The 22,610-nt window shown below is 38.8% G+C and overlaps 1 protein-coding gene across 2 annotated transcripts in view; it reads left to right on the plus strand.

The window, feature by feature from the left end:
* Positions 1–4,890: 4,890 nt before the first annotated feature.
* LOC141404747 (atrial natriuretic peptide receptor 1) overlaps positions 4,891–22,610 on the plus strand; it is a 50,882-nt gene continuing 33,162 nt past the window's right edge. For both annotated transcript variants that reach the window (XM_073988452.1, XM_073988451.1), the window contains exons 1-2: positions 4,891–5,724; positions 12,976–13,087. In XM_073988452.1, coding sequence (XP_073844553.1) covers positions 5,151–5,724; positions 12,976–13,087 — 686 coding nt within the window. In that variant the 5' untranslated portion in view covers positions 4,891–5,150. The remainder of the gene's footprint in view (positions 5,725–12,975; positions 13,088–22,610) is intronic.

Consider the following 22,610-nt stretch of genomic DNA (forward strand, 5'->3'; position numbering starts at 1 on the left):
CGAACTGGAAGGGTACGAAAAGTACTAAAAGGTACTAAATATATTAGGCAAACGGGAAGAGGTAGAATTCTGAAATTTGGAACGAGGGTCACTTATGGAGAGTTCGAGAGATATACCAAAGGGTTTTTGGAAATTCGACCTATAAGTGTACGAAAAGTTACTAAATTTGGTACCAATTGTATATTTTGAGCGGATATAGCTACAATCTTCATATTTGGTATGCGAATCAAGGTTGGGAAGTGGTGTTGATATAAGAAAATGATTTTGAAAGTTCGTACTTATGTGTACGAGAAGTACTAAATGGAACTAAATTTGGTACAATTTGGATTTGGGTGAACGGATAGAGCTGAAAACCTGAAATTTGGAATTTGGATTACCGTAGAAGTGTACGATTGAGATATGGGGGTAGTTTTGGAAATTCATACTTATGTGTACGAAAAGTACTAAATGGTACCAAATTTGGTACAATTTGGATTTAGATAGACATGGAAACCTGAAATTTGGAATTAAGATTACTGATGGAGTGAAGGATTGAGGTAGTTTTGGAAATTCTTACTTATGGGTACGAAAAGTAGTAAACGGTACTAAATTTAGTATAAATTGGATTTGGGTGAACGGATAGAGCTGGAATCCTGAAATTTGGAATTTAATTACTTTTGGAGTGTAGGATTGAGTTAGTCTTGGAAATTCGTACTTAGGGGGTACGAAAAGTACTAAATGGTACGCAATTTAGATTTGGGTGAACGGATAGGGCTGGAGAGCTGAAATTTGGAATAAAGATTACTGATGGAGTGTAGGATTGAGGTAGTTTCGGAAATTCGTACTTATGGGTACGGAAAGTACTATATGGTACTAAGTTTGGTACATTTTGGATTTGGGTGAACAGACAGAGCTGGAATCCTAAAATTTATAATTAAGATTACTTATGGAGTGTAGGATTGGAAATTAGTACTTATGGGTACGATAAGTACTAAAATTGGTACAATTTGGATTTTGTGGGAACGAATAGAGCTGGAATCCTGAAATTTTAAATTAAGATTACTGTTGGACTGTAGGATTGACTTAGTCTTGGAAATTCGTACTTATTGGCACGGAAAGTAATAAATGGTACTAAATTTGGTACAATTTAAATATAGTTGGACGGATAGAGCTGGAAACCTGAAATTTGGAATTAAGATTACTTATGGAGTGCAGGATTGAGGTAGTTTCGGAAATTCGGTAAGGGTACGGAAAGTACTAAATGGTACTAAGTTTGGTACATTTTTGGCTTTGGGTGAACAGATAGAGCTGGAATCTTGAAATTTATAATTAAGATTACCTATGGAGTGTTGCATTGAGGTAGTTTTGGAAATTCGTAGTTATGGGTACGGAAAGTACTAAATGGTACTAAATTTGGTACGATTTAAATTTGGGTGGACGGGTAGAGGTGGAATCCTGAAATTCGCAATTACTGTTGGAGATAGTTATTGAAATTCGAACTTTCATACGAAAAGTATAGCAGTTGACGTTTACAGTGGAGATGGAGAGGACGTTTTGGAATTTCGTACTAATGTATAGAAAAAATACTAAATCGCGGTTGGGATATAGTTTTGGATAAAAGGAAGTAATTTTTGAAACTTATACATACTATAAGTACTAAATTAGGTATCAGTTTGGTGTTACATGAAGGGTGAAATTTCGAATTGGTGTATGAGGGATTGTATTGGTGTTTAGATACGGATTTTTTGAAATGCATACAAATTCTAAAATTAGGCTGAGGGCTGGATGATTTATTGAGAAATGCGAAATGTACTAAATGCTATTAAATTTGACGTTGGGTGTAGCAATGGAGATGGAATTATATCATTAGTGCGTGAAAAGTAGAAAATTGCAATAAATTTGGTATTGGGCTAAGGAATAGAAGTAGAATTCTAATATATTATTGATTTTTCAGTTTCATTGTTAGAGAGGGTCGCACAATAAGTATACTAGGAGTATTAAATAATACTTCATATTGAAGCAATGGTATTGGGTGAATCAATAAATGAAATTTGTTATGAGGATCACTGTTGAGATTGGATCAGTATGTTTATTTAAATCCGCCTATAAATGTATGAAAGGTTTCTACATGTAATACCATTGACATTTGGCGAACAAAAAGAACTAAAACTGTAACATTTGAGCTAATGCCCTCTATTTTAAAAATTGTAATAAATAATGTACTATTGTTTCTAGGTTAACACGAATTCGGTTTCTAAATAATGTACTGAAATCAAAAAGTCAAACGTACCTTTTCAACAAAATTGTTTTTATCTTTGTTGTCTATTCTGAACGTTATAGTAAGTTCATTTGAAATGGTAGATTTATGCGGCTAATGTTATACAAGAAGGTTTTTACATCCTGAGAAAAAAAGACCTAAAATAAAATGTCTCAAAAATTATCTTTTATATAGGGTAACATCTTCTGAATAATGGTTTTTTACATTTTGATATCACAAATTCCAAAATTCCGTTGGAAAATGTGGATAAAATTCTAAAAATACCCATACCGTTCTAATAAAACATGGACTGGAATTTAAAATGTAGGCCGCTGTTGAAGTGTAGAGGTATTTTTTTAAAATTCGAACAAAACGTGTACGAACAGTACTTGAAAGAAATTAAATATCAATTCAAATAGGTAGTAGTACATCAACATTTTCACTGTTCTGCATATTAAATATTGTTTATTTGTATATTATTCCTTTTCCGCATACGAAGTAGCGGGCATTTTGCTAGTATCATATATTGGATGAGAATCATACCAGGAAAATCAGCCTCAGACCATTAGGTTGCCACCTCAGTGTATAGCTGCACGTTTTGTAAACATTTTATGAAATTCCTTTACCTTGAGGCGACTCACACTCCCGCCGTAGTCGTTATCAAATAAATTTATTTTCATTTCATTGCTCGAGAAGATATTTCGCCTATTTTTTCATGTATGGCAGGATTGAAGGATGGCCTCATCAACAATTTTTTTCTGAAGCAGTGGAACTGTTTTGCTTAGCATTCTGGTAATTTGGTAGCCCTTAGTTTTTCATCTTCGACCCGTTAAGATGAATATAATGTTTACGTTGTCAACAGAAATTACCCAAAATGAATTTAATGGGTCTCTATAGTGAGAACAACAAGTGGACTATCGATTGTTGTTGTTATATTTTTTGGCCTACAGCGTATTTTTTCAGTTTTGTTTTCCATTTAATGTGTTTTGGAGAAAATCCACCGTCCTTTCCAGGGATTTGGCTATTATAGAAGATTTTCCCCCTCATTCCTTAATATTGACGCCAATCTTCTCTCTTCAGGGCGTTTCGACCCTTCCAGCAATTAATTTTTATTTTATTTTGGTTTAATATTATTAGCACAGTCAAATTACTATCCAAACTTTATAAAAATTTACTCGACTATAGACAAATATTAACAAATCCGAAATGTACTTATTATTTTGGCCAACCAAAGTTAGGACTTTAACACAAAAGTAACTCAGAAGGTACGCCACCTCCTCCGAAATTCATAAAACATACATAACAACGGCAATCATTGAGCTTATGCTGCAAATTTGATGCAAATCGGTTCAATAGTATTGGAGATATAACATTTAAAAAACAGGCGTGGTCGAGTCTTTAGGCCCCAAAGAAGTACCTAGATTGTTGATTAATACGTAAATGTTTAAAGCGATATATTGGTAGTTTTTGCAAATATAGCGTTTTTTAAAATATCGCATAGGGGAGGTATCCAGCCCCGTCTGGAATTCAATAAAATATGTAGCCTGTTCTCGGGGGACATCTCCGTACATTCCCTGCTTTATAAGGAAGCGATAGAGTCAATGCATTGTCCCAATTTGAACTTCCATATCTCAATAACGGTAAAAACTACAAAAATATCATAAAAGTCAATCTTGTAGAGAATTTTCATAGCTACAGTATTTTCTTTAGTTCAATTTCGATAGAACTTGCGGTTTGCAAGCAAAATCGTGAAAACCTAAAAAACCCCTAAAAATGTCAACTTGAATCGCGATTTATTTAAAAAGCGCTCCGGCGATCTTTTTGTTTTTTCATTTTTATCATTGTAGTTTTAGAATCCGAAAAAATATTTCCTTCCCTTAAACTTGTTTCAAGAGCACAGTGATTCGTAATTATTTTAAATATATCATTTTTAAAGAAGTATAGTATAGGGAAAGTACCCCACCCACTCCGAAATACAACAAAATTTATAGCCCATTTTAACTGGGGGCCATTTCTGTACATTCCCTGACAATTTCAGAAAAATCGGTTCAGTTGTTTTGTAAAAGAGATAAAAATTGAAAAAAGTGGGCGTGAAAGTGGGCGTGGTGGTATGGCGAACATTTAAAAAAAAGAAAAAGAATTATCCAAATCGGTCCAGCCTTTCTCAACTGATGTCATTACAAACGAACGACATTTGATTTTTATTAATAAAGATTTCCTAAAGGCAACAGTCCTATCTACTTAAGAAAAATGTTATAGTTTCCGAGAAATATCTTTTCTTTATCTAGAAATTTGCAAAAATGATTTATTTTCAAAAATGCTGGAAAATTTGTCGTCTTCAGGAGCACGCCACGCCCACTCCTTCCAATATTTTGACCTTGTATTTTTGTGGTTATGTTAGTTTCAATATGACGATAAAGAATTGGTGTTTTCCCCCGGAAAATCCGTTTCGATCAATCTGTAATCAGTTCTTTTTAAAAAATGTTCAACACATAGTAATCCATTTAGTGTCTTCTAGTTGTTCTTAAATTTCTCTACCCCACCGATGTTGGACACAAACATTTTAAATATTTAATAATTTCAATATGGAATGAATTTTAAGAAAATTTACTTTATAATCACTTCTTCGTCTTCTTTTCATTGTTTTTCCAAAGGTTTCTTCTGGTTTAAAATAATTAAAACAAAATTATGAATGATAATGAAATTGCACTGCACAAATGGGCCATATAAAAGTTGAAAAATAATTAATAAGAAGAAGAACAACAACAATAATCTACAAGCAACAACACAAGAACTTGTTCGGTTTTTTTCGGTCACCAAGCACGTGCCCATTCTAGACACACAATTAACAACAATTAAAAGAACAGCAACAATAACAACAACGACGATAACACTGACGAGAGAAAAAAGGACAATGCGTTACAAAATCAAGGCCAGAAAAAACAGTAACTATAACATCACAGCCTCCTCCCGGAGAATCAAAAGTAATACCGCCAATATAATACTCGCCTGTGGCTGCTGTCTCGTCCTAATCATCACCACTTTGGCCATTGTCTATGAAACGAAAAAAATTATGAATGAAGATCCCGGTTATTGGCAAATAGAAATTTCAGACGATGATGGGGGTGGTGGAGATGGAATTGGATGTGGTGGTGGTGTTAGCACCAGCCAAAATGTTGAAATTGGTTTGTTAAAAAATTTACCTGAAGAATTACATGCCTATGCTACCGGTGGTAGTTTGCCGAGTTCAAATGAATACACATTTGCCTCATCGTCACTGTATTATGATGAGCCGGGTAGTGGTGCAGGCAGTGGTAATGGTGCGAGTGGTTCGGGTGCAGGACCATTAAGTGGAAGAGACAATAATGTTGTTAGCGCTGTAGCTATAGATGAGGTGAAGTTACGACGTAAACGTGAAGCTCCTATTGAATATGATGAAATGGGTAATCGTGTTTACAATGTTGGCGTATTGATGGCATCGCATTTGGGTGAGTATAAGGACGTTGTTAGATGGTAATTGATAATAATGTAGTAGATATGGCTTCTTACAAGACAATACACTGTTAATTATGTTATTAGGGTAATCTGATTGATTTAACTTTAATAAGTTTAATATGTAAAAGGGCGTAACGTTGACAAAAATTTCCTGAATAACTCGAAAAAAAAAAAATAACCGCGAAAAGTCTCAGAAGGGAAAAAGAGCTATTAAAGTGAACGGGAGTGTATATGTAGCCGCTAATTGATTTAGTAGTAATAACTTCTGATCGTTCCCTGGATTTTTAGAGATGGTATTTTGTACTAGCTTCTGCTGCAAATTTGTAGGTAACGGAAGATTCTTTGACAATGCTTTTAAACATAATCAGAAGATGGGCTTTATTTAAAAAGAGTAATCACAAGAGCGAACATTGCTGCTACTGAATTGATTGTAAGTCACGCTTCATAGTCAGAGTTGTATACCCTTAGCCTTTAGGGTAACGAAGGTAAATATACCTTAATAATATCTAACAAGTAAAAAAGTATCAGTCGGCTTTGCCGACAGAGATATACCCTCAGCCTATGTGAATTGAAACTTTCATCTACGGATAGATCAAATGCATTTTGGGTCTTTTCCGAATTTTGTGGCACTTTTTGGACATTTGAAGTTGTCGATAAAAATGTGGATTAGGATTAAAGTTCAAAAGTGTTGTGGAATGGACCGACATAGTCAATGAAGGAAGTGGATCTTATTTTGGGAGTCATATATTTCCGATAGATATCGCTCCCACTAGTCGTTTCAGTGGGTCATCGTATAACTTTTGGACCAGTATGCCAGGAAGCATGGACTTGTCCACGGAAAACATAATATCGCTGTAAACAGTACCGCAACGGTGTCCATTTCCAACGGATCTTCGAACGGACCCTATACTGCACTTAGTTTGTGCCTGAGTGAAATTTTGTGGGGGAGGTGCCCTAAGGAGAGGATCGATATAGACCATTTTAGAAGTTAAACTAAATTGGGACGAAATATTAGGAGATCGCTGTAAACAGAACCGCAACGAACAGCATCGGTATACATTTCCAAAGGATCTTCGAACGGACCCTAAACTGCACTTAGTTTGTGCCTAAGTGAACTTTTGTGGGGGAGGTGCCCTAAGGAGAGGATCGATATGGGCCATTTTAGAAGTAAAACTAAATTTGGACGAAATATTAGGAGATCCAAAGTTTGGACCAAATTGGTTGCCCCGTTCAAGAGAGTTAGTGACATTTTTAAATATTGGGGAGAAGTACCGGAAGTTGTGAACCGGTATTGCCCACCTTCGAACTGAAACTAAGTTTGGCCAAAATATGACGAAAGCCAAATTTTAGACCAAATCGGTTGATCAGTTCGCGAGTTATCATGCTCTCCAGTCACTTCATAAGGTGCCATAGGGATTTTTTATACATTTCGGGCAAAGCTTAAAGTGAGCAGGTCTTAAAGTGAACTTATATTGTGGCGGAAGTACCGAAGCTAATCTATATCTGGAAGATATATTAGGATGTGTAAAGTAAAAGGTACCTGAAGGAGTTGACCGATATAGCTTATCTTCGAACGTTTGAACAAAATATTACGAAGGCCTAATTTTGGTCCGAATCGGCAAATCCGTTCGAGAGTTATCGTGCGCTCCATCCACTAGACAACGTGGCATACCGGGTTTTTACAGCTGTCGTGCCATTTTCTCAGGATGTATGGACTTGCCCCTTATGAAACTTGTACCTACGTATATGAGACAGTGAATACAAGTTGTTACAATAAAAACCAAAGCGATTCGAGAGCAGGTCCTAAACTGAACTTCCCCGAAATTTTGTGTGGGAGGTGCCCGAAGGAGTGGTCCGATTGAGTCCATATTGGAACTTTATCTAAGTCTTTCAGCAATTTCACGATATACAATCGGACAAAATATTACGAACTTGTCTTTACTGAAGTAAAATGGAACAATTAGTTTCGTTTCATTTATTAAGAAGAGTAAATACCAAATTTCAGCAAGTTCGGTAAAACAATGTGGCTAACCTTTAAAATACTGAAATTCGGGAGATACCGTTCCATGGGGGCTGTATCAAAACGTCGATCGATACCTACAAATTTCTGGCGCAAAGTTTTTAGACTCAAAGAAGACTAAAAACCAAATTTCCGATATTTTGGTAAAACCTTAATAATACGGAAAATCAAGAGGTACGCTTCTATGGGGAATATAGGAATCCGCGGACCTATACTGATAATTCTCTTCTTGAATATTTTATAACCCCATGGAAGACTAAATAATAAACTTCAGTTTTCGATGAGATATTGACGTCACAACCTTCAGAATTACGAAAATCGGGAGGTGCAGTTCTATGGGGGCTTTATCGAAACGTGGAGCTATACCGACGAATTTCAGTCAGAAAGGCGTTTACCTCCAACAAAGACTAATTACCAAATTTTCGCCATTTCGGTGGTTTGCTGTGGTCACAACCTTCAAAATACCGAAAGTCGGGAGGTACTGTTCTAGGGGGGCTATACGAAGGTGTGGACCTATTCCGACAAATTTCTGGGAGAAAGTTGTATACCGCCAACGAAGACTAAATACCAAATTTCAGGCATTTCGGTGTGATAATGAGGCTAAAACCTTCAAAATACCGAAAATCGGGAGGTGCAGTTCTATGGGGGCTTTATCGAAACGTGGACCTATACCAACGAATTTCATATGGAACGTTTACCAAATGAAGACCAGACTACCAAATTTCAGCCATTTCGGTGGATTATTATGACCATAACCTTCAAAATTCCGGAAAAAGGGAGGTTTCGTTCTATTGGGACTATACTAAGGCGTGGACCTGCACCGACAAGTTTATGGGGAAAGTTTTATACCCCCTACGAAGACTAATTATCAAATTTCATCCATTTCGGTGGAATATTGAGGCCAACACCTTCAAAATTCCGGAAAAAAGGTAGGTACCGTTCTATAGGAGCTATATTAAGGCGTGCACCTATACCGATAAATGTCATATGGAACGTTTAGTACACCAATTGAATACCAACTACCAAATTTCAGCCATTTCAGTGGATTATTGTGGCCACAACCTTCAAAATTCCGGCAAAAGGGAGGTACAGTTCTATGGGGGCTTTACTAAGGCGTGAACCTGTACCGACAAGTTTCTGGTGGGAAGTCGTATACCCCCAACGAAGACTAAGTACCAAATTTCAGCCATTTCTGAGGAATACTGAGGCCACAATCTTCTAAACACCGAAAATCGGGAGGTACGTTCTATGGGAGCTATATGAAGGCGTAGACACGATCTAGGCATATTGTTAACCTTCATGTATATGTTTTGGTGGCCTCTGTTATCCAGACCCTTTACTTCGTTATCGTAAGCATAGGGTTATTGCATAATACCTATGTATGTCTAGATCCTTATCGACCAGAAGGATCCGTAGGTTATCTGAAGCGACTGTAGAGTAATTCAGATTGATTCGTACGTCATTGAGGATAATTTCTGTGGGGCGATGATGTGGGTGGCCCCTTTAGCTAAATGTTGTTTAACAGCTTTCTGGCAACGTCGACTTCATCGACGTCGTCTTCTCCATTCGGGCCAATATTACCGCAGGATTTTAACTTTGGCCTTCCAAAGAACTCCTGCCTCTGCTATCGAGAGAAATAAATTCCCGCGGTAGTTGTTGCGTTGTTCAGTGGTGCTAACGGACTACTCGTCCACATTTCAGCAACTTTAGGCCGTCGAATTCTATAATATGCAGCAAAACTCTCCTACGAGATCTCATTGAGATTTTCTGGGCTGGGATCAGCCTTAGTCTATGTTGTCCCAAACATCGCTGAGATTATCTATATATTTTTCCAGAAATTCCTTTGAGAACTCGTCCATACATTTAATGACCCTGTAAGCACGATACACCATGATAGAGTCGAAAGGGGGCACAGAAGAATGTTCGTTCTCAGCTTGTCGCAGACAGCTTTGTGACCCCTGATAGCTATGTGACCCCTATAATCTTGGGGTAGTTGGTGGTCGGAATTCTGCTACCATTGATCACGACTTTCAACTCAGTGCTCACTTCTGCACTTCCATGTGGTGAACACAATAGCCGCAGATTTTGTGTCGGATATTTGTATATTCCTCGTGAGGAAGAATGTGGTAAAATCAATCAAATAGGAGTACAGCCTTTCACAAATAACATCAGGGAAGGTACCTGATGACAATATCATACAATAATCTGCATACATTACGATATCAATGCCGTATGGTAAACTCCCTGTTTCACTCTAAGGGGCTTGGACTTCTTGCTCCACAATTCCACGTACGACTGGCGTCCACACATATAACTGATTATCAAACGTTTCAAACTTGGCCGGAGGATAGTCTACTCGATGTCCTCAAACAGCGTGGAGTGCTTGACAGTGTCAAAGACTTTTGATAAGTAGAGCGCTATCATTACTGTTCTATCACACGACTTTTTCTGGTTGAGTTCTCGACTAATATGTGTGGAGATGGCGTGCAGCACAGTTGTCGAGCTGTACTGCTTGCGGAACCCATACTCATGATTGGCCTCGAGATTCTTTGATATGGGCGACAAAAGCGAAATCGGTTTGCACGATTCACCTTTGATGGCATCCTTGCCTCCTTACAACGAAACGCTGTTTCGCTTTGGATTCTTTAACGTTCCTGATGACACTCACCAGTCATCTATTATTAATTGTGGTGGTTCATCCTCGGCAGGAAGAGATCTAATGCGACGTAGCACTCTTCTCTTCGCCTTGTCACTCCCAGGGTTCTCGACAAACTGCCGATTAAAATAACTTGCACACCTCTTTGGATAAGTCAGCGTAACGTCGCCAAATGTGTCTGAGGTCCTATTTTACTTCTTTTCAGGATTCGAAAGTGACTTAAGCGTTGCCCACAATTCACGTATTCCGGTTCCAATGTTACAAATCTTCAGATCATTTAGGGATTTCTTCCGCATATGCTCACCTACCAACCTGTTAACATTCAGTTTCAGCTCCCTGACTCTGGGGTTGGCACAACGTGGTAAGCAGATTATTTGCTAATCATTCGCGTCTGCTGGAAATTTGGTCTCACTTCGGATATTCAACCAACAGGTACTTATATATGAGCGGCTGCAGCAGCGATGATGTTTCAGAAAATCTTTTCTGCTATCCAAACATCAGACGGGTTGGACAGATGTCTGAAGCGGCGATTAGTGAACTATCTGTAACTACGCCAATTAGCATTCCCAGGATAGATGAAAGTGCGGCGTTCAGGGGTGATGAAATCGGTCATACTGCAGTTGGAGACAATTATAGGTAGAAGGTATGACACAAGAAGTCGATGGTTATGTCTGGCGAACGGTAACTAACTCTTTTCTCAGATCGTGTTGAAATTTTTATAGCGGATAGTCACTGTGATTATGGCAACAACATTATATTTGTTGCTAGGAGAAGCCAATACTTTAAGAGATGCGACTGGACATAACGTCCATTGGACTTAAGGTCTTAAATGATCTTTGTCGTGTTAGCCGCCCTGACCGCGGTAACAATTTGGTTTTGGTCGTTTGTTTGTTTGTTCTTTCGTAATATTTATAATTTTTTACATACAAATGAACTGTATTTTAGGATCTGGGGGTGGGCAGCTGGCTCTCCCTAGCTATTCCTGACTACGCCCATGGTCATAGGCTGAGGTAAGTAACGTGGGCAAAGTCGACTGCTTCTTTACACCCTCAGCCTTTAGGCTAACGAGGTTATATACACTTTGATAAGACCAAAAATATTGAATATGGACTATATCGGACCACTCGGACCTCCCACACAAAATTCGGAATAAGTGAAGTTTAAGAGCTTCTCTCGGATCGTCTTGAAAATGTTTTCAGCAGGTTTTCCTTGCGGCCCCTTTACGGCAGTACAATTTTTTTTCGAGGTCAAGTCCATACTTCCTGAGATTGTGGCCTAAAAGCTCGAAGAAACCCTGAGGGCACCAACTAAAATAGCAAATCCGCAAGATAACTCTCGCAGGGAGTTTCTGATTTTAAACTTTGCACATCGTATTATTTCTGCCGGTCATATATCAGCTTGGAATATGGACTATATCGGTCCTGTGCTTCCTGTACCTCCTACACAAAATTTGGGAAAAGTGCAGTTTGAGGACTCGTCACGGATATATTTGAATTTTTTGCAAAATTCGTTTTCCACGGTCTCTATTTTAATGATACAATTTTCTTCCAGAAACATTTTTTTTTGGCGGCAAGTCCATACTTGTTGAGATAATGGCCTAAAAGGTCTAAGAAACCCTGAGGACACCAACTAAAATGGCAAATGCGCAAGATATTTCTCGCAGGTAGTTTCTGATTGGTCCAAACTTTGCACATCGTATTATTTCTTCCAGCCATATATCGGCTTGAAATATGGACTATATCGGCCCCGTGCTTCGGGTACCTCCTACACAAAATTTGGGAAAAGTGCAGTTTGAGGACTCGTCACGGATCTATTTGAATTTTTTTGAAAAACGGTTTTTCATGGTCCCTATTTCAATTGTTTTTAAAATTAGGGATCTGTTCATAATATTTGTATGTCCACTACTCCTGTTGTTGTTTTTTGTACATTCATATGCCGCTGGTTGTACTAGCTTTGTAATGACATAGCCACAGTTAACGTTGTAACGAGTTACAACGATTACATTGGCTAGGTCATGTCATGAGAATAGATAAATTTGTCCATATGAAAAAACGTTGGGGTTTACGCAAAGTTGGAAGGCCAATACTTCGATGGAATTACCAAGAGACCAATAAGATCAAAGTGGGTATTCAATTGTCCTAAAATGTATTGTCCTAAAATGTTTGTAACGGGTTACCTAAGCAAGACTCGTGGGTTTCATGGTTAGTATGAAAAGAGAAAGCCTTGAATTTGTTGATATTTCTTTATATGAAAAATAAAACAAAACAAGAAAATAAAAGCAATTTAATTTTTACGGTGTAACTGGGAAAAATTTTCCCTTTTTCAGGTTGACCTCTTAAAAAGAGTTCTAGTATTGTTATGTTTATTTATAAAATAAACACACACGCACACAAAATGTAATTTAACACCAAGCTTAACCCGCAAGTATCCTTAACCGTAAATAAATAAACAAACAAACACTTTCTTCGTATTATTAGCCATCTTTTATTTCTTCTTAAGAATATTAACTCGTCCTTGTTGTTGTTACTGTTTTGTCTTGTTATCCTTTTCTTTTTTGATTTATAACAGATTCACCTTTTGACTTGGAACGTTGCGGTCCGGCAGTTGATTTGGCATTGGATGTCATTAATAAGGAATTTCTGAGACCTCATAATATTACGTTGAGGAAAGTTCAAGCAAGGTATGTATGAATGTTTGTGTATGAATATATGTATGTAGGTATGTATGTATGTATGTACTTTTTGTATGTGCTGGTCATGGTGGGGGATCAATAACAAGGATGGATACGATGTTAAATGCAAGTAATACAAATATTTTATTTAATAATAACAAAATTTAAATTAGCTTGAAAGTGTAATTGAATTTTGTCTGAAAGTGTATTGGAGTACGAGTATAAATTGAGTGAACCAAGTATTTTGTTCTTTATTCAAAATTTATTTCACTTATTAAAATTAATAAATATATTTGTTTTGAATCCTTGTTCACCCATGAAACCTTCTCTGTCCAAATGTTTAAAGAAAACACTTCGTGTTCCACCCACTTTTCCCTCTTATTTTCTTTTCTCTCTATTGCTATTACAATAAAGTAACGGCGGTTGATTTTAAACCCAACGTTTCATTCCATTTGGAATTTTAATTGTGTAAGGTATAAAATAGTCTATGTACACCCTCCCGATGATTCAACTCGTTTTGTTTATTACTGTAAAAATGTTGTAATAAAATTTTTACATTTCAAAGCTTAATTAATTGTTCTTCTTAAGAGCAGCTCTTCTCTTAGTAGCAACGTAGGTGGTGGCATTTTATGTTTTTATAACCCGACTGTAATTAATTTTTGATTCATTAATTGGCCATTCATTTAATTTAATTAGAGTTTTGTAGTGGGAAAAGTCTCAATGATAATGAGACACTTTAAGTGACTGGAATGAAAGGAGAAGCTTATGTATTCCTTTAATTTGTATAGGATTTTTGCTTGTTTTTTTTATAGAAGACAATAAGTTTTCCTTTCAAACAACAACAGGACCTTGTAGAAAAGACAGACAGGCCTTTTATAATAGATTAAAATTTAATTAGTTACTTCTGTCATCTGCAGAACATTTGTCCTTTAAGCTGAACTAAGAAAAGATTTCAATTCCTCTCTCTTTGTTTTTTTTTTCTTTCCCAATGCGGAATATCGTTGTTGTTGCAACAACATATGATATGTGTGTATGTTCGTTTTCTTGCATAATCATGTTCTGTCATTATCTTCAGGTCTAGGAATGTAGCTGCTTCGATGGGTTGTAACCACAAAGCTATTGGAGTTAGAAATTGGTTGGGCAGGGCAAAGAAATTACGGGCTGCACCATTCCATCGTAGTTCAGTCAAAACTACCCAAAACTACTCTTCGGTGATTGAGGTGACTTTCATGGTAACACCCGAGCAAGTGCTACAACGAGAGCACTTATATTGGGCCGACCTATCGTGTCATATGTATGTGGTCAACAAGGCACAGTGGTTCCGCCCGTGGACAAAAATCGAAAAACTGATGGCGACAAATTTTATTGCGATTGAAATAAATATTCTCTAAACATATCAAATTTTTAACATTCAGCCTTATTTTTGTAAATTTACAGCGGTTATACGCCAAGTTAAGTCGAAGAAGTTGTGATTTGTATGTGAGGCCTTAAAAACGAAAAATACATCTGAAAAGCATTCGTATGTTATGAGTAAAATTATAAAAAAAATGGAGAGGTAAATGTGCAATTATCAAAATGAAACTTATAGGTGATGTTATTGGTAATGTTGTTACGAAAAAACAAATTCATAATTCGTTGTCTAACTTCATTAACAGCCTGTTCATGTATGTCGACCGAAAGGATTTTTGCGCTTCGAAAGTGGAAAAAAATCATTTTCTGTTCATGTAAACTCCTTCAAAACGAAAATCTATGCGACCGACAAGGCATACGAAATAACACGTAAACGTACACTTTTCCATTAAATTTGGGTTTATGTATTTCGAAAGGACTGTCTCTTATAGAAAGAGAATGTCAAAATCACTCACTTGCCTTGTAGCTGCCGAGTAGAACGTAAACTCGCGAATAACACCGAAAATCTTAAAACAAACTTATGCAACACATTCTTGAAACAAAATAAAAATTTTGTAGACATGTTTTTAAGGCTGTTTCATTCATTATTTTGAAGAAATCAATCAAATAAAATAATTCAAAATACCGACACATTTTATTTTCTCAAAAAAACAAATCACACATATTCCAATGTTTATATGTATATGTGGATTTTGTTTTCATTTCTCATTTGGCTCTCATTTATGGAACATAGTTGTACAAATGTACATTCAAATTAGTAGTATTTCGCATAGGATACGTAACGACAGTCGTACGAAAGTTTGCGAAATACATGAACGCATTTTTAGACGGAAGTGAGTGCCTGCTTTCCTTTCGTACAGGTTTCCGTGCGACATACATGAACAGGCAGTTAATGAATGACTTTTTCTGCTACTTTTAATATAATTACTATTAATTTATGTTGAGTTTTACTAATGTTGTGAGCATTTGTGAGTCTCGAAATTTTTTTTTAAAATGAAAGTGGAAGTCTCTATTCTACGATTAAAAAAAGTCCAGCTGCCCCCATCTGCCACCCGCTAAGTTATTCCTCTTACACCACGCCCGTAAAATCGTCAAAATTCCGAATATCGGGAAGTACGTTTATATGGGAGCTATGCCTAAACTTGGACCTATACTGAACATTTTTGGCAAGGAGGTATTTTGCTCACTCAGAACTCAAAATGCCAAATTACAGCCAAATCGGTTGGAAAATGTGGGTAAAATCGTCAAAATTTCGCAAATCGGGAGGTACGTTTATATGGGGGCTATACCTAAACGTAGACTGATATTGACAATTTTTTGCATCGAGGTATTTGGTTCACTCAGAACGCAAAATGCCAAATTACAGACAAATCAGTTGGAAAATTTCGCTAAAATTTTCAAAATATCGAAAATATGTGAGCACATTTATATGGTGGCTATACCTAAACTTGGACCTATATTGAATATTTTTTGCAATGAGGTAGTTTATTCACTCAGAACTCAAAATGCAAAATAACATCCAAATCGGTTGGTTAATTTGGCCAAAATCCTCAAAATACCACTAATCGGGCGGTACCTTTCTATGGGAGCTATACCCAAATATGGACCTACACCCACTAAAACTGGTTTTCTATCTTTTTGGCTTGTTATAAACTTACGTTTAAAATTTGGAGGCGGTAGCTTGATTAGAACTATTTTTGGCACTCTTTTCCATACAAGCGGGACCACTGTGCAAGGCCTCCTTGTCTGCACCCCAAGTTCTTTAGGACATTGTTCCTACATCTAAGCTTACTGTTGAATGTTACCCCAAGAATCTTGAAATATATAGTGGTCGGAATTCGGTTACCATTTCCATGGGGTTGTTGTTGTAACAGTATTTTTATTATATGCTTGTAAGTTCGTTTTTCTGCTTAATCTGGCTCTGGTTTATCTCCAGTTCTAGGAATGTGGCTGCTTCGATGGGTTGTAGCCACAAAGTTTCTGGAGTTAATTGAGTATGCTTGGCAGGGCAGTTGAAAAGGTGCAGAGTGTCGTGCGAGCCTGTGTCATATGCTGGACAGATGTTTTGCACGGTGTCATCGATCCTTGCCCTATAGGAATTTAGACGGCTGCACCATTCCAAGCGTAGTTCAACCAAAACTACTTTTGATTGTCGTGGCTCCAGACCTTTTTCAGTAGCGATAGATAGGACAAATGACGGCATTCACGCGATAGTTGTTTATGGCATCTACGACTGCAACTGTGCGATTGTTATCCAAAGCTGCTGATAGGTTTGCTGATTTAGAGGCTCTCTTTCTTATATCGCCCTTTAATTTAAATTAAGTCTCATCATACACGAACACATACAGTAATACGAGTAGTATCTCTGTGTTCATCTCTTCTTTAGATGATAAATATCCCTTTTGACATGCATGGATGGGGGAGTCCTATTCATCATTCGGTGGTTGGATGACTCTCACGGCAACACCCGAGCAAGTACCACAACAAGAGCATGCTATTGTGTTGCCGTATTAGAATATTCTTAGTTTCCTAATGACTGATGACATGGGGAGGCACCGTGTTGAAGTTCTCAGGACGGCTTTCAGACAGATTTAAATACTGTTCCATCGCTTTGCACTTGTGTTCGCGCCACACTGGCGCTTCATAACGATCTCAATGCCGTTTGGAGGGGGTGCAAAGGTAGAGGTTAAACAGTTGCTGAGATATCCACCCACCTCCCTGTTTAACTCTACGGGGGTAGCAGTCAGGAGTGGAACTGCCGAGGTAGGATTGCTTAACGTATATTTTCCGACGATTAATATCTGTACATCAGGTTTTAGGCCCAACCTTCCGCTGCTGGAAGGTCATAACCAACTGATCTTAGGAGACTTTAATCATGTGTTGTGACATTTGAGGTATAAGCTGAGCAGATTGATAGCTCTATGCTTTGTATGGTCAATCAGAATTAAAGGAGAGTGTCATTGTTCGCCAGACATAACTATCGGGTTTTAGTTTTAGTTTAACCCTATCCTTCTGATGTTTGGATTGCAGAAAGGATGTTCAGGGACGTCATCAAAGCTGCAGTCGCTCTCCATATACATGCTGGTCGAATTCCCGAAGCAAGCCCAGATTTTCCAGCAGAGGTGGCGGGACTACCAAATGAGCGCGATGAAATTCGTCGAGGCAACCTTAGTGGCCCCAGAGTTAGGAGCTGGCACTGAAAGTTAGTAGATTGGTCGGTGAGCATAAGCGAAAGGAGTGGTTAATCATCTGAAGAGTTACTGCATTAAAGTTGAAATTAGTCAATTGTGGGAAACGGGCCTCAGTCACGTTTGACGACGATACGGTGACTAATCTGAAGATATCCTTAAGTTATTTTAATCAACAATTGTGACAGGGCGAAGAGAACAGACCTACGTCGCATTAGATCTATTTTTCCTAGGAGAAACCGCCACAATTCACGAAGGATGGTGTTGCAAATGTCAGGGCGTTAAGTCCTGAGCGTATTTCCATAGTAAAGCTGAAACAGCTGGATGTGTTGGGTTGAGCTAGCCGGCACATAGTGTCCGAATGAATCGTACAGACTGATTCCGCTTCTGTCGCCCGTAGCAAAGGCTCTTGAGGCTATCAGTTGCCATTCATCAGCATGGGTTTCGTAAGTAGCACAGCACTATATCACCGCTGCACGCAATCTCCTCACGTAGTAACTCAAGGACTCAACAATAACGATAGGACAGTGATGGTGGCGCTCGACTTATCAAAAGACTTCGAAACTGTCAAGCACTCCACACAGAGCTCATTAAACAGACTACCCTCTGACCATGTTTAAAACGTTAGATAATAAATTACATCTGTGTACGCCTGTCGTACGACGAATTCAGGAACAAGACAGCATGTTCACGTCATCACCGCTTGCCACAGCTATCTGCGACAAGCTGAGGTGTAGAAACAAGGTCCTCAAGTAACTAACCGGCAGCATTAGTGGTGCAGATAAAGAGATCATGTTGATCACATATAACGCAATAGGCCGGTCTGTGGTATGCTATCTCCGCGAACATAAGGCCAACGTGATGGAACAGTATTCAAAGTTGTAAGAATGCGGCCCTGAGAACAGCAACAGGGTGCCTCCCCATGACTCCAGTGGACCATATACATGAGGAGGCAAAGATTCTTCCAGAGCAGCAACACAATCACATGCGTTCGTTGCAGTACCCGCTCTGGTGCTACCGTGAGAGCCATCCCAATCAGCATATGGTGGATAGACCCCGCCCATTCATGATCTAGAAGATGTCCAGCGTTACAAGAGAGAACCCCTATATCAACAAGCATATCAATCGGGTTTGAATAGCATTTATACGGACTAAGTTGCAGATGTCATAAGCAACAACTAACATCCTCCATCTATCGCAGCTGAGGAGCGTCAGATGCCACTACAAACCAGAGTAGTTTTGCCTAAACTACGCTCAGGATGGTGCAGCCGTCTAAACTCCGACGACGCTGTGCTAAATATCTACTCAGCATGCAGCACAGGTCCGCACAACACACGGCACCTTTTCAAGTGCCCCGCCAAACCTACTCAACTTACTCCAGTGGATCTGTGGTTGCATCCCATCGAAGCAGCCGCATTCCTGGAACTGGAGATTGACCCAGACCCAGATTAAGCAGAAGAACGAATATACAAACATATATTAAAAACATTGTTACAACAACAAACCAGTGCAGATTTTGTTCAACTACGTTGGGGGTGGAGCGGTCTAAGTTCCATGGATAACACCGTGCAAAACGTCTGCCCAGCTTGTGGTGCGGGCTCGCACGACTCACTTCATCTTTTCAACTGCCCTGCCAAACCTACTCGACTAACTCCAGTAGCTTTGTGGTTGCAATCATTCAATCATTTGTGGTTGCAAATCATTCCTAGACCTGGTGATAGAGCCAGAGCCGGAATAAGTATTACATGCTCTTACAAAAACAACAACTACGAACCCATTTGTATGTCCTATGGAAGCAATCCTGGAAGATAAGACTCCGGTGGTGTGACCAAGTAATGAGGGATCTTTCAAAGTGTCCCATCAAAATTTGGGAGCCTCATGAGCCGGATAACCGATTACAACCCAGCAAAACTACTCATTACAAAACCTCTCAGTTTAGGTTGGAAAGAGGGGTGATGCAAGATCACCACATAACCGTGTGGACATACACTTAAGCCATACGGAGGCCTGTTGTGCGCTCTAATTTGGGGTCAGGATGAGATTGAATATAAGATTATAAGAATTTATTTGCTAAATTCCTGATTATTGTTGATTCTCTTAAATTTTTAAACTCGATTGTCCTAATTTGGTCGAGTCCTTGTATTATGTCGCTCCCTAGTAGCTGAGTTGTGAAGGCCTGGCGGTGACAGAGGTAGTGTTCCAACGATTCGTCGTCCTCTCCGCATGCTCTACATTCACTGCTTTCTGCACAACCTATTTTGTGCAGGAGTCTGTAAGGATGCCCGTCAGTCTTCTGATGTCTTTTTTACTTAGTAAAAGTAGTTTGTCCTCGTCTGGGTTCTGGGTTTTTGAGTTTCTTCCCTTCTTTTCACTACTCCAGAGGGATATATGTATGTGCATTTTGTGCCCATGCCTCTAGATATAGACGCGTCACTTTTGAGGGCTTGGCGTTATCTAGACTTACTGTAGGTTGCTCCCTGACTTGTTTTGCCAAGGAGTTTGCTATTTCATTGCCCCTAATCCCTGTATGCCCTGGTACCCATATAATTTTTACCGTGCCATGTTGGAAGTAGTTGTTTATAGACTTCATACATTCCAAGACAGTTCTAGATTTCACGGTCTTGGTTGTTATAGCCCTAATGGCTGCTTTGCTGTCCGTAAGGATGTTTGCAGTAGTAAGCTTTGTGTGAGTGTCAGCTTACGGAGGGAATCTGTGCCTGAGCTCCATCGATCCACAGGTCTCTGTCTGGTATTAAAACTTCACACCATGCTACTTCACTAGTTTCAGATATATGGTCTGATACTGTGTTTGGTGGTTCTACCGATCCACTCACTCATCGACTTTAGCCTTGTAGCTGCGATGGCTGCCTCATACCTTACCTGGGTGTACAAACAAAATTGTTTCTAATGCCCTAGTCGGTGTGATCCTCATTGCATCGCTAATGCTTACGCAACACGTTCTTTGGACTTTTGCAATATCTTTAAATTGCATTTTTTGTCCATAGCTGTCTACCATACCACAGACACGTAAGTTAGGATTGGTCTAATTACGCTTCTGTATAGCCAGTGTGTCATCCTAGGATTAAAGCCCCATTTTGAGGCTATTGCCCTTTTACAAGTTTACCAACATCTTTGGGCCTTGTTGGCCCTTTCTTGAATATGGTCTTTCCATTTCAGTTTCCTATCCAGAATTACTCCTATGTATTTAATTGTACGAAAAATATTTATTGTTTTATTTAGGAAAACTGGTTCCTCGAAATTTCCCACTTTCGTTTTCCTAGTGAATAGACATAGTTCCGTTTTTCTGACCTCTCGGTCTGGCCCAGTTGCATGCAATTTTGGGAGCCGTTTCTGCTCTTCCACAAAGTATGTTCGGATTCTTTCTCCTTAGAATTATTATAACGTCGTTTGCGTTGCAGACTGGGTCAAAACCTTCTTCGGTTAAGGTCCCTAAGAGACTATTTATGGTAGTAACCCACAAAAGAGGTGATAGTATCCCTCCCTGTGGTGATCCTTGTCCGACTTTGTCTCTTATTTTGACGTCATATAGCCAGCAGCTTATTCATCTATACCTTAGCATGTGGTTTATCCAGTTCCCTGTCTACCTGAAACTCGTCTAGTAAAGCGTCTCGGTGCTGACGTTGTTAAAAGCGCCTTCGATATCGACATGGTTTCGACCGTCCATTCCATCGTCTTGAGTAAAAATGAAGTTAAACTTATCGGGCGATAAGATTTTGGTATTGCGTAGCTTTCCTTGCCAGGTTTAGGGATGAAAACTACTCTTGCCCGGCGACCGGGCTATAAGCAAATTTTAGGCAAGCGTTGAAGATCCTGACCAGTTTGGACGCAATAAGGTCCACTTCCCTCTGTGGTAGGGCCGGGAAGATCTGGTCTGGTCCAACTGCTTTGTATGGTGAAAAGCTCGAGATGGCTTGTTTGACCATTGAGCTTTCGATTTTTGGTGCATTTTCCGATGAGTAACCACACTCAGTCAACGCCTCGGTACTAGCCGTGGTGTTCGATGAGAAGTGCGTTTTCATCAGAAGGCCTAGAGTTTCTTCTGTTGTTTCCAGCCTTTTTACCATTTTCAGCGACAATTTGCTCGGTCTGTGTATGGGTTTCGGATAGAAACTTCTTAATTTTCGAAACGTCGTTTACGCTATCTACCTGTTCGCAAAATAGCTTCCAGGAGTTTCGTTTGGCGTTCCTTGTAATTTTGTTGTATTCCTTGAGTTCTGCCTAGTAGTTGTCTCCGAATGCAGCTGCTTTTTTACGTTTTGTCTTATTATAAAGTCTACGGACCTCCTTGCCCTTGTTTTGAATTCCCCTGTCAACCAGGGTTTTTCGTAAGCGGATTTCCTTTCTCGAAGGGGACAACTTTCTTCGAATGACTTTACTAGTGCCTCGGTTAACTTGTGTTTTTTAAAATCTAATATACCTATGGTCTGAAAAGGAGTATTCCTCTAAGATACACCACTCATGTACCTCGGTTATTAGATTCTGTGAACATATCGTTATATCTAGTACTTGCTCCGTAACTCTATTAACAAAGGTTGGTGTATTTCCTGTGTTAAGTGTAATCATTAAGTTAGTATTTAAGTAGTCTATAAGGGCTTTACCCCTTTTGTTAGTGTTAGTACTAGCCCACGTGATGTGGTGTGAGTTAGCATTGCTTCCTACTAGTACTTCATTACCTGTTTGCTTGATACTTCTCACCAGTTGCTGCAATTCCGACGAAGGTAGTAATGTCGGGGAGTCGAACAGCAGGTATAGTGACGCTAGGTATATGTTCCAATTCCCCTACTTCAGTACTGTGACATCCGAAGTTGACAACTCTGGATAAAAAAGAAAGCATAAGTTTTTGTGGCATATAATGCAGGTCCTCGGGCTGGATCCCGCATTTGCGTAAAAAATTGATAATTTATATGGTTCAG

The sequence above is a fragment of the Musca autumnalis genome, unplaced genomic scaffold (assembly GCF_047663935.1).
Source record: "Musca autumnalis isolate F117 unplaced genomic scaffold, ASM4766393v1 scaffold_5, whole genome shotgun sequence".
Taxonomy (NCBI): Eukaryota; Metazoa; Arthropoda; class Insecta; order Diptera; family Muscidae; genus Musca; species Musca autumnalis.